General features: G+C 42.1%; 1 protein-coding gene across 1 annotated transcript in view; it reads right to left on the reverse strand.

Annotated features, from left to right (window-relative positions):
* The window catches only part of TGM5 (transglutaminase 5), a 31,696-nt gene that overhangs the window by 19,061 nt on the left and 275 nt on the right, over positions 1 to 12,360 (reverse strand). Inside the window, exons 2-4 of the mRNA XM_072740890.1 lie at positions 5,985 to 6,164; positions 5,625 to 5,870; positions 2,115 to 2,233 (exon numbers count right to left, since the gene is read on the reverse strand). Of these exons, the coding sequence (XP_072596991.1) occupies positions 2,115 to 2,233; positions 5,625 to 5,870; positions 5,985 to 6,164 (545 nt within the window). The remainder of the gene's footprint in view (positions 1 to 2,114; positions 2,234 to 5,624; positions 5,871 to 5,984; positions 6,165 to 12,360) is intronic.

The raw sequence follows: 12,360 nt of genomic DNA on the forward strand, positions 1-12,360 counted from the left end.
CTTCAGCCCAGGGCATGATCCTGGAGACCCCGGATTGAGTCCCATGTCAGGCTCCCTGCATAGAGCCTGCTTCTCCCTCTGCCTGTGTCTCTGCCTCTCTCTCTCTCTCTCTCTCTCTGTGTGTGTCTCATGAATAAATAAATAAATAATTTTTTTTTAAAAAAAAGAAGAAGAAGAAGAAGAAGCGCTTCTATGACCCATCTTCCCCACGGGACAGTTTCATCAGTTCACTTTTCTGCTTTGAAATATTCAAAGGCCCCTGGGCCTTCAGAGTCAAAGTTCTAACCTCCTCTATAAGCCACATAAGACCTTCTCTGATCTGGCCCCCTTCTTCCTCTCCAGCTTCATGTCTCAATACTTTCTCCTTCATAATTTTGCTCCAGCAACACCAGATTCCTTATAACTCTTGCAGCAGATGAAACTGTTTCTCACCTTTGTGTTTTGGCTCATACTTCCTCTGCCTGGGATATTTTCCCAACTTTTCTTCACTTGGCTAACTCAGTTCGAGCATCTCCCTTCCTAGGAAGTTTCCCTGACAGCTCTACACCCAACCCTGTGCTCCTCCCCTGGGCTCCCAGAACATTCTGTGCCTATCTTAGTCTTTGCAATTCTCATTGCATAGTAAGTGACCTGCTTATGTGACTATTTCTCCACTCACTGTGAGCTCAAGGACAGTATTTAATCCATTTTAATATTCCCTAGCACCTAGCACCCTGCCTGGCACTCAGCAGGTATTCAATGTAAGTCCACTGAACAAGAGGGAGAGAGAAAGGGAGGGACCCAGGGCTCAGAAAGTAGCAGCTGCTCACTTCTGTTCCTCACAGATGATGGTAAGCTCCTGTCTCAAGGGGCTCTCCAGATCCTCATTTGTGCATGCCAAGTGAGGAGCTGGGGAGGTCAGTTGGGGCCAGATGAAGTTGCCAGGTCTCATTTTGCCTATGGCTACCTGGGGAACCTAGGTTATGGCTGGGGCCACATGTGTTAGAGTTTTATTTGGACATGTCCAGGAGAGGAACCCATATAAAATGGACACTAGGCTCCACAAGGGGCCCCAGGATTTCCCATCCAATAGCTATCTGGCAGCCAGTGCTGATCTTCTCCCAGCAGCAGTGTTGTGGTGCTAGGACTCAACCTTGAGAACCCTCTTCCCTGGCCTGGTGCTGGAATTCCTGGGGCACCTGCTGTATGCTGAGCTTTATGTGGGAGGCAGGCTTTCATGAAGGCAAGAGTTGCAAAGCGTCATGTTTAACATGATGCTATTATTACAGTAAAATCATGTTTTAGAATATGTACAGAAAACAAAATGTACAGGGACATACACTATGCTGATGACAGCGCTTAGCATGGCCTTCATGTTCTAAGTACACATTTTTTGCAACATTTCCTTGTAAAGTTTTTAAAACAGCCATATGTTACTTTATAATGAAAAAGATATTCTAATTGGGATGCCTGGGTGGCTCAGCGGTTCAGGATCTGCCTTCGGCTCAGGACATGATCCTGGAGTCCCGGGATTGAGTCCCACATCAGGCTCCCTATATGGACCCTGCTTCTCCCTCTGCCTGTGTCTCTGCTTCTCTCTCTCTGTCTCTCATGAATAAATAAATAAAATCTTTTTTTAAAAAAGAAAAAGATATCTAATAAAAACAAAGAGGCAATAGGTACTGGGAGGGAAATGCATCACTGCTTAGCAACCTGGCTTCTGGCTGAGATGTTCCAGGACAAGCTTCCTCAATGTGACAGAACTGGTCCTAGGGTCTGTGGCCTGGGTGATGAAGATAAAGTGAGAGAGGCAAATGGGGTCCTACCGGAAATAGTTCAACAAACAAAAACCAGACACCATCATGGCCAGCATCACTATTGTCCCTTCGTCCTCATCATCACGCTCATGAAATTTCAGGGTGAATGTCTTTAGCTGCCCTTCCCCCTTAGATCCTGATGTCCAAATCAGACATGATCAGCAAAGAACACCTTCCAACTTTCTATGACTGTTCATCTAGCTCCCTGGAGTGTCATCTCACACTTTACTGTTCCCATCTGTCAGTTCTGGGTGAATCCTGCATGAGGAGAACCCTGCTCCCCTCTTCCCACGAACCATGAGTAGGACTGAGACTTACTTGTCCATAGTTCCAAGGGCATGGGCGGATCCAGTTCTTGTTCCCTTGGTAAATGAAGCCGTAATCATTCACTACATATTCCTGCCTCTGGGGTTCACTGTCCAAGTAGACAGAATCCTCTAGGAATCAGAGTAGGAGAATACAAAGTACAGAAGTTATTTTGCCCTTCCTGCCCCATTCCCATTCCTAGAAGGCAAAGTCCCATGACAACTGAGGTCTGGAGGCACCTGAATGGCTCGGCTCAGTCCATTAAGCATCTGCCTTCTACTCAGGTCATGATCCTAGAACCACTCTGGGCTCAGGGCTCTGGCCTCAGTGGGAAATCTGCTTATCCCTCTCCCTCTATCTCTCCCCAACTCATGCTCTCTCTGTCTCTCAAATAAATAAAATCTTAAAAAAAAAAAAAAAAAGAGCTCTGGGGAGAGCACTGGATGACACCAAGATGGGCAGAAGGGGGCTGGTTCTTGGAGAGATCACCTTCTATAATCCCTCAACATTAGCAACACACATTTGATACAAATATGAGTTTGAATAGTAAAAATTTACCTTTGGTGGAATTCCTTGGTTCACAAAGCACATTGGCTCAAAGTGATAATATGGCTCAAAGTGATAATATGTCCAAACATGTAAGTACAGTGAAATTTGAACAGAGTCCATATGACACCATATTCCATAATCTTTCTGCTTCACTCAACTAATCCTGATTGGAAAAGAGCAAACCAGAATGTAGGGGTTTGCATTAACCTCCTCATTCCTTTTGTAAGAATTTAACCTAAAGACAGTATTTAAGGAGTACACAAAGATTTGGATTCTAAGCTGTTTAGCCTATGCTGTTTATAACACTGAAAAGCTGGAAACAACCTAAATGCCTGGTTCTTGGGAGCTAGTTAAATAGCCAGAATTCTGCACACCATAAATACAAGATTACAAAATTGTATGTATAGGCATTGAAATCTACATATGATATATTAAGTTTAAATGGGCTATGTAATAATATTATAGCATGAATTGATGTTTGTTAAAAGCATATTTATGCAGAGGATTTTGAAGGCTATCCTGAAAGATGTTAATAGTAATTGGGTTTTTTTCTTTTTTGCCTGTTGGTATTCTCCAGATTTTCTGGAATGAACATATATTACTTTAATGATATAAAAAATTATCTTTTTAAAGTTGAGAATGAGCAAAGAGAGGCCATGGGGGCAGGTGTCCTCTCTGCAGTGTCTTGGAACTGTTTGGAGGCCCCACCAAACCCTTAGGTAAAAGTACTCTCCTCGCTTCCTCAGCCTCATGGACTGTATGGACGCCAATAGAAGAGGACCCCTGGGGGAGATGCATTTTATTGAGATCTTGCACCAGTGTGGTGAGACCTGCGAGTTCATGATTGAAAACACACACATCCCTCCTCATAGCAGAGGCTAGCGGTGACCTGAGCTGCAGGGTGGGCCTCCCCAGCCAATATGGTGGACATGGCAGTAGGGTAGCCACAGATTCTGACTTCAGCCTCTACTGATCTCTAGCCCCATACTGAGCCTCCCTGGCACTTGAATGGAGCACAGCTTCAAAAACGAAGGCCCTGCAGATATCACTTTTCCTCCTCACAGCTCAGGGGAGACCTCAATACAAGTCTGAAGCCCATTGTCTTGGAGGCCAGCAGGGTGTGTGTAGGAGAGGGAGAAATAGAAAAAAGAGAGGGACAGACAACTGTCTTCCCTGACCCAGTGACAAGGCCTTTCCATATGGCTTATGGGTAAAAGTTCTAGGTCACTCAGTGATACTTTGCTGTAGGTGGTGGAAGGTGGTTAGAGATGCTAGATCCCAGCCAGTTTCTGGTATGACTCACCTGGCCTCTTTGGGATAAGGTTAGGGGAGCAGGGAGATGAGAGGGAGGAAGAGGTGGGGACATCCTCTAACTACAAGTAAGACTGTTGAATCTGGCCTCTGCCCAAAAGCCCACCAGGCCCGTTCTCTACTCTCAACTCTTCCTGCCTTTCTTCCCATTCTTTTCTCTTAGCATGTCTTGCATTCTGCCCACATTGTGTCTGTATGTCTGTATAACTACTCTGCCTCCAGGTAGATTTAGATGACAGGGATTGTGGGACAGGTAGTGCTGGGATACTCCCTGTACTTTTGTTCGTCTAAGACAAAAACTGGAAACAGCCAAAACACTCATAATAGGAGACTAATTTAAAACATTTGATGTATCCAAACAGTGGAGTAATTGTAGCCATTAAAAAGAACATATTGATAGGAAAATGCATTCAAAATTGAATTGTTGAATGAAAAAAGCAAGTAAAGCATACTATGTACTATATAATCCTATTTGTGGTATGATTATATAATCACACACGTATGCATCTATGTATAAATACATATTTAATTAAGCATGGAACATTTTGGTAAGGCTACACAGGATTGTGTAATGTTAACAGGATTTTCCTCTGGAAGATGGAACTTGGAGATTGGGATAAGGTTTTACTTGTCACTTTATACTTTTCTTTCTCCCTTCTCCCTTCTCCCTCCCTCCCCTTCCTTCCCTCCCTCCTTCTTTCCCTCCTTCCCTCCTTTCTCTGCCTTTACTTCATTCCACATTCAATGCAGTGCACTTATTATTCTTACAATGAAAACAGTTAACTTAAAAATGTATGGTGGGGTGCCGGGGTGGCTCTTGGATTCAGGTTAAGCATCTGCCTTTGATTTGGGTCATGATCCCAGAGTCCTGGGATCAATCCCTACATTGGAGTCCCTGCTTAATGGGGAGTCTTCCCTCTGCCGCTCCCCCCTCCTGACCTCACTGGTCTCTCTCTCTCTCTCTCTCAAATAAACAAATAAATAAAATCTTTTTTAAAAATGTATGGCAGGAATGCCTGGGTGGCTCAACGGTTGAGTGTCTGCCTTTGGCTCAGGATGTGATCCCAGGATCCCAGGATCAAGTCCTATATGAGGTTCCCTGCGAAAAGCCTGCTTCTCCCTCTGCCTACATCTCTGCCTCTGTGTCTCTCATGAGTAAATAAATAAAATCTTTAAAAAAAATGTATGGTAAAGGTAGATGTTAATAGTGGTCAAACATTTTTAATAGTTTTATAGTTTTCTTTTTTTAAGATTTTATTTATTTATTCATGAGAGACAGAGAGAGAGGTAGAGGCACAAGCAGAGGGAGAAGCAGGCTCCCTGTGGGGAGCCTGATGCGGAACTCAATCTGGGGACCCCAGGATCACAACGCGAGCCAAAGGCAGTTGCTTAACGACTGAGCCACCCAGGTGCCCCGGTGCCCCTATAATAGTTTTTTTTTCAAATAAAGATAATTTGGCTCATGTTTTTTAAATTCTAAGTAAGTGAATAAATAGCAACTTCTTCCTGCCCTGTTGGTGGTTGGGAGTAGATGCTGAGTGCAGGCAGTTGGGAGGTTTCTGGTAGCCAGGGAAGAGAGGTCTAGAAATCCTTGAGCCTGGCCCTCTGTGGCACTGATAAAGGGGCAGAGATAAGAGACCACATGTAGACACTCCACCTTACCTGGGCACCAGGGATTGAAGAGTAAGATGAACTCCCCAAGCTGGTAGGCTGTGACGGACCTCTGGAAAGAGTCAATGTGAACTTTCAAGAGATACCGACCCACAGCTGCCGTGGGAGGAGCGCACAGGCTCACCTCCAGGGAGCTGGCCCCGTTGGTCTCCAGCAAGGCAATCCACGGGCTGGGGCCATGGCGACCTGTCAGGCTGAACAGGGCTCGAGTCCCGTTGGACAGGTCTGGTAGGGGTCCTGGGAGGTAAGCAGAACTGAGGCTATCATCAGTAACCTCTCAACCCTCCAGAATCTACCTAAATACACACACACACACACACACACACACACACACCCCTCGGAGGTCCTCACCAGTTTCAGCCATGAAGATGACATTGTCCAGGCCTGGCTGGAAGCCCCGGTTCCTGAAGTAGAGAGTGATGTTAAAGGCCTGGCCCCGGCGAACAAGGAGTCGTTCAGAGCTGATCTCCTCTGTGTGGTGCTGCACGTTGTTCCAGGCGCTCTGGAGGTCTGTGAGGGCCACCTCCAGCCCTGCAGTAGGGCAGCCAGGGGCATATGAAAGGGCAGGATTATGGAGCCTGTCTGATCCTGCCTACCACTTACTAATTGTACTTGAGAAAGAAACTTGACCTCTCTGAGCCTCAGTTTCCAAGTCAGTAAAACATAATCCATAATACTAGCCTTACAGGGTTGGTATGAGGATTAAATGAGGCTCCATGCATGCAAGTGCCTCTTTATTACTTCCTTCTTTCCTCCTTTCCTTGCTTCTGTGACCTTCTCTCCCAATCCTGTTTTATACCCTCCTAGTGGTGCATGGTTTTCTGCCTCTGTCCAACCTCTTCTGTAGTCCTGGCCAAGTTTGATTGCTCCCTTCAGCCTACCATGTCTCCAGATTCATCCCAGCATCCAGTTTTTGGACTCACTTTGGTTTCACTTTCCCCCATACCAGCCTGCTAATCTGGTAGTTAGCTGCTAAACTCTCAGCAATTTGCTGACTCTCTGACCACCACTAATGCCATGTTCTTAAGGCCCTGCGAGCTGAGATGCTGAGGATAGTCAAAGGAAGGCCCACTCCCAGGGGTGCCTGGGTGGCTCAGTCAGTTAAGCATCCAACTCTTGGTTTCCTCTCAGGTCATGATCTCAGGGTTGTGAGATCAAGGGCCTCATAGGGCTCCACACTCAGTGGGGAGTCTGCTTGAGATTCTCTTCTTTCCCTCTCCCTCTGCCCCTCCCCCTCCTTAAATAAAAATAAATATAAATAAATATAAAATAAAAATAAAAATAAAATAAAGAAGAAGAAGAAGAAGAAGAAGAAGAAGAAGAAGAAAGAAGAAGAAGAAAGAAGAAGAAGAAGAAGAAGAAGAAGAAGAAGAAGAAGAAGAAGAAGAAAGAAGAAGAAGAAAGAAGAAGAAGAAGAAGAAGAAGAAGAAGAAGAAGAAAGAAGAAAGAAGAAGAAGAAGAAGAAGAAGAAGAAGAAGAAGAAGAAGAAGAAGAAGAAAGAAGAAGAAGAAAGAAGAAGAAGAAGGAAGAAGAAGAAAGAAGAAGAAGAAAGAAGAAGAAGAAGAAAGAAGAAGAAGAAGAAGAAGAAGAAGAAGAAGAAGAAGAAGAAGAAGAAGAAGAAGAAAGAAGAAGAAGAAGAAGAAGAAGAAGAAGAAGAAGAAGAAGAAGAAGAAGAAGAAGAAGAAGAAAGAAGAAGGGCCCATTCCCAGCCTTCTGGACCTTCTAATGGGCTGGGCCCATTCCCAGCCTTCTGGATCAATCAACAGATTGATCTCACTGTTCTCCAAGTGTGTCTCCCTGAGAAAGGCTCTATTTCTGACTTCTCCATGTTTGACCATGGCCTTACAGTAGTCCAAGAGCCACTGGACTCACAACATTTAAAGCACAATTGCTCACCCATCTCCTTCTGCGTCTTTATCCATTCATGTGTGGACAAGTCCCTTTACCCCATTAAAATATCTCTGGTGTCCCTGTCCATTTCCACATTTACATAATTCTGAGCTCCTCACTTCATACCTTGTGATCATAACAGCCTCCATCAGGTCTCCTGCTTCCTACACCACCTCTCCTAACACATCATCAGATTATCTTTCCTCAAGACAATTTGATCATTCCATCCTTTTGCTTTAAAAATTCTGATATATCCCACAGCCTATGATACAAAAGGTACATTCCTTAATCTGATATTTATGACCCTCCACACCTGGTCTTCACCTACACTTGAATTCTCCCTGCCTACCACTCCCAGCATGGGCCCTCTCCTATAGCCAATCTGTCCTCAAGCAAATGGTAGCCTTACTTTTCCATGTATTTTGATCCTGCTGTAACCCCAACTTACAATGTCTTCTCATTCCATCTGTCCTAACCAAATATCTCACTGAATTCCACCTTGTCCTCCAAGGCCTGGTGAAGACCTATCTCTTTCATGAGGCCTGTTCCAGTTGACCCACTGCTTCTTCCCATCTCCCATTGACCTACAGTACTTAGCTGCATCACTTACAGGGAAACTTAATAGCTTAATTGAGTTAATATCATGCTCATTTGTTCATTTTTATCAACAAACTTTTACTGAAAGCCTACTAATTTCAGGATCAGCTTGAGATGTTCAGATATTTTTGTAGTTTCTTTTTTATTTATCTGTCTTCCACCATAAGATGTCTTCTACCAATGAGGATAGAGGCCTAGCTGTTTTGTCTCAGCTGTATGTAGATTATAAGAAATATAAACCAAAGCATTTGATAAAATCCAACACCCTCTCATAATAAAAACACAAGTAAACTACTTCTAGGAAAATAAGTAAACTTGCTCAACCTGATAAAGAGTATCTATGAAAAATTCACGGCCAAAACCATACTTAAGAGTGAAAGACTAGATACTTCCTCTAAAATTAGGGACAAGATAAGGTAGTCTCCTCTCTCTCTCCATCTAGTCAACCCTGTACTTTAGGTTCTAGCTAATATACATTGTAAAGAAGTAGTACAATTATCTTTATTAACATATGATTTTGAGTATAGCAAATTCTAACAAATCCACACATCAAACTAGAACTAGTTGACACATTCACCAAGGTTGTAGAATACAATATGAATATATGAAAATTAATTATATATCTATACACTTAAAATGAATGAAGTTGCACTCCTACCTCACACCATATACAATAATGAACTCAAAATTAATCAAGGTTTAAATGCAAGAGCTAAAACTATAAAACATTTAGGAGAAAGTATAGGGGTAAATCTTCATGATCTTGAACTAGGGAATGATTTCTTAGATATGACAATAGAAGCACAAGCAATAAAAGAGAAAAAACTATAAATTGGACTTCATCAAAATTAATAACTTTTTGTTTCAAGTACATCATCAATAAAGTGAAAAGAGAAAAAATACCTCAATTTATCTCAATTTAAGAAAAAAGTGGGAACCCTGGGTGGCGCAGCGGTTTAGCGCCTGCCTTTGGCCCAGGGCGCGATCCTGGAGACCCGGGATCGAGTCCCACGTCGGGCTCCCGGTGCATGGAGTCTGCTTCTCCCTCTGCCTATGTCTCTGCCTCTCTCTCTCTCTCTGTGTGACTATCATAAATAAATAAAAACTAAAAAAAAAAAAAGAAAAAAGAAATAAAAATTAAAAAAAGAAAAAATAAAGTGAAAAGACAACCCATAGAAAGAGAGAAAATATTTGTAAATCATACATCTGATAAGGGATTTGTATCAAGAATATGTGAAGAATTTATCCAACCTAATGACAAAAAAATAACCCAAATAAAAAATGGGCAATTGATCTGAAGAGACATCTCTCCAAAAAAAAATATGCAAAAGGCCAATAAGCAAATGAAAAATGCTAAATATCATAAATTATTAGGGAGATGCAAATTAAATACCACTTCACACCCACTTGGATGGCTCTAATAAGAAAGAAAATAACAAGTGTTGGATGAGGATGTGGAGAAGTTGGAATCCCTATACATTGCTGGTGAGATTGTAAAATGGTGCAGCCACTTTGGAAAACAGTATGGCAGTTCCTCAAAATGTCAAAAATAGACATCTCTATGACCATATGACCCATCTCTATTCCACTCCTAGGTATGTATCCAAGAAACTGAAAACATGTTCACACAAATCTGTACATGAATGTTGATAGCAGCATTATTCATAATAGCTAAAAGATGGAAACAACCCAATGACTATTAACTGATTACTGGATGAATAATGTGGTATATCCATAAAATTGGATATTATTCAGCCACAAAAAGGAATGCTGAATATACTATAATATAGATGAAACTTGAAAACATTACACTAAGTGAAAGTAGCCAGACACAAAAGGTCACATATTATATGATTCACTTTGTATGAAATATACAGAATAGGTAAACCCATAGAGATAGATGTAGATTAGGGTTTGTCAGTGGCTAGGAGTAGGTGGGAATGAGGTGTGACTACTAATGGGTATGAGGTTTCTTATAAAAGAAATATAAGCATAATGATCAGGACACTGTAGGTACTAAAACATTGTTGGGGAACCTGGGTGGCTCAGTTGATTAAGTGTCCAACTCTTGGTTTTGGCTAAGGTCATGATCTCAGGATTGTGAGATGGAGCCCTGCATCTGGCTCCAAGCTCAGCATGGAGTCTGCTTGAGATTCTTTCTCCTTCTCCCTCCCCCTCTTCCCCTCCCTCTGCTCTCTCTCTGTAAAATAACTAATTAAAATCTCAAAAAGAAAAAGATGTTTGTTAATTTGAACAGAAATCTTTATCTTTTGCAGAATCATTCTGCACTTATTTCATATTCAACCAACACCTCATGGAAAGCCTATAGACTATGTGCTTGGGTACCATCCTAGGCACTTTATCTTATTGAACCCTCACCACAATGGGAAGTACATTTACTATTGGGTATATTTGTTCTTGATGTGAGGGATTAAATGTCATGTCATTTACACTTGAAGATGAGGAAACAAGGTTCAGGCAGATTAAATGTTTTATCTAAGCTTGAACCTAGGATTACTGGCACAAGTTCTGTGCTGTTTCCATTACGTAATGCTTGCTGCCCATTGCTGGTCTTCACTCATGTTCAGAAAGGACATCCAGCCCACTGTCATCTGGGCTTTCCTCTAGTAGTAGAAAAAAAAAAAAAAAAGCTCACTCCTTTTGGAGACCAGTTGACTAGACAGAGATCACTAACTGGCTCCAATTCATGTTATCATGTGACCCATAATACTCAACAGGTATGGCAACATTTGCCTGACAGCAAGCACTGGAACCAGATCTCATCCTCTGGATACATCATAGGTCAAGTTAACCTCTGCCTATAATTCTGGGATTATTCTTCACCCCAGACAGATGTTCAAATAGGAAGTACATTTACTATTGGGTATATTTGTTCTTGATGTGAGGGGACAAGGGGGTGAAATGATCAGGGAAATAGAAAGGAAATTATAGGAAGAATTTTTAAAGTAATTGATTTCAGTATCTATCCTAGAGAGACACTCCCACTTGAGTACAGAGGCATACATAAGAATGTGCCCTGCAACACTGCTTATATAACTGGAAAATGGAAACCTAAATGCCTGTCAAAATGGGACTGGATAGGGGTCTCTGAGTGGCTCAGTCTGTTGAGCATCCAGCTCCTCCTTTTGGCTCAGGTCTTGATCTCAGGCTCATGGGATCGAGCCCTGCAGCTGGCTCTGCACTCAGTGCGGAATCTTCTTCCTCACTTCCTCTGACCTTCCCCCTGATCTCTCTCTCTCATAAATAAATAAATATTTTTTAAAAAAGTGGTACTGGATAAATTACTTACACCCATACTGTGGAATACTTTGCAAAGTGGAAAATTTTGAGGTAGATTTATAGGTACTGATTGGCATGGGTAGAGCTCCAACACAAACTGTTAAGTGAGAAAAAAAAATCAAGTTGTAGAAAAAGATGTACAGTGTGATGATATTATGATATGCCAAAATAAGCTAGTCTTATACTGATTATATATATATATATATATATATATATATAAATATGTAGACAAAAGACTAGTAACAATAGTTTCTCTTAAATATGACCACAGTGGTTTCTCAAGATGAGGCTGGCATTGGGGGTGGCAGTCAGGGACTGTAACTTTATCTGTAATTATTGTTTTATTTTACTCCAATTATGTATTCATGTATTTCTTGTATATGTAAAACTTATAAAAATTTAAACACAAATAATAGTAAATGAAGGTGAGGCTGTTAAATTTATAGAGCTTTGAGTTCATTCTTCTAAATGGTTACAACTAACCATTTACTCTTCATAGTAGGCTTTCTAGGGAGGGAGCTGATATAGAGAGATCAGTGGTAAGAAGATTAGCTAAAATGAGGAACAGACCCTCTGAAGTGGGGGTAAAAAGAGAAGATATGAAGATGCAGAGGATTTTGGAGCTGAAAGGCAACTTCAAGATTGTCTTGTCCAACCCCCTTCATGTTTCGGGCATGGGGGCTGGGAACTCAAGAAGTGACTTGCTAAATGTCAAAGAGTCAGTAAGTGGCAGAGGACAGGATCCCTGACCCACTAATCCCTGGCCCTGGCCCTGCCCCATCCCACTGGGTTCTAGAAGTAGGCATGCTGGTCCACAGCTGTTTGGCTATGTTTATCAGTCAGTATCCACCTTGCCTCCTGGGTCTCAGGCTACCACTAGATTCTGAGGTTTCTGGGTTTCTACTCTTTCTGCCTCAGTTCCTTATTTACTCCTTTCTTC

Source organism: Vulpes vulpes, chromosome 15 (assembly GCF_048418805.1).
Source record: "Vulpes vulpes isolate BD-2025 chromosome 15, VulVul3, whole genome shotgun sequence".
NCBI classification, from domain to species: domain Eukaryota; kingdom Metazoa; phylum Chordata; class Mammalia; order Carnivora; family Canidae; genus Vulpes; species Vulpes vulpes.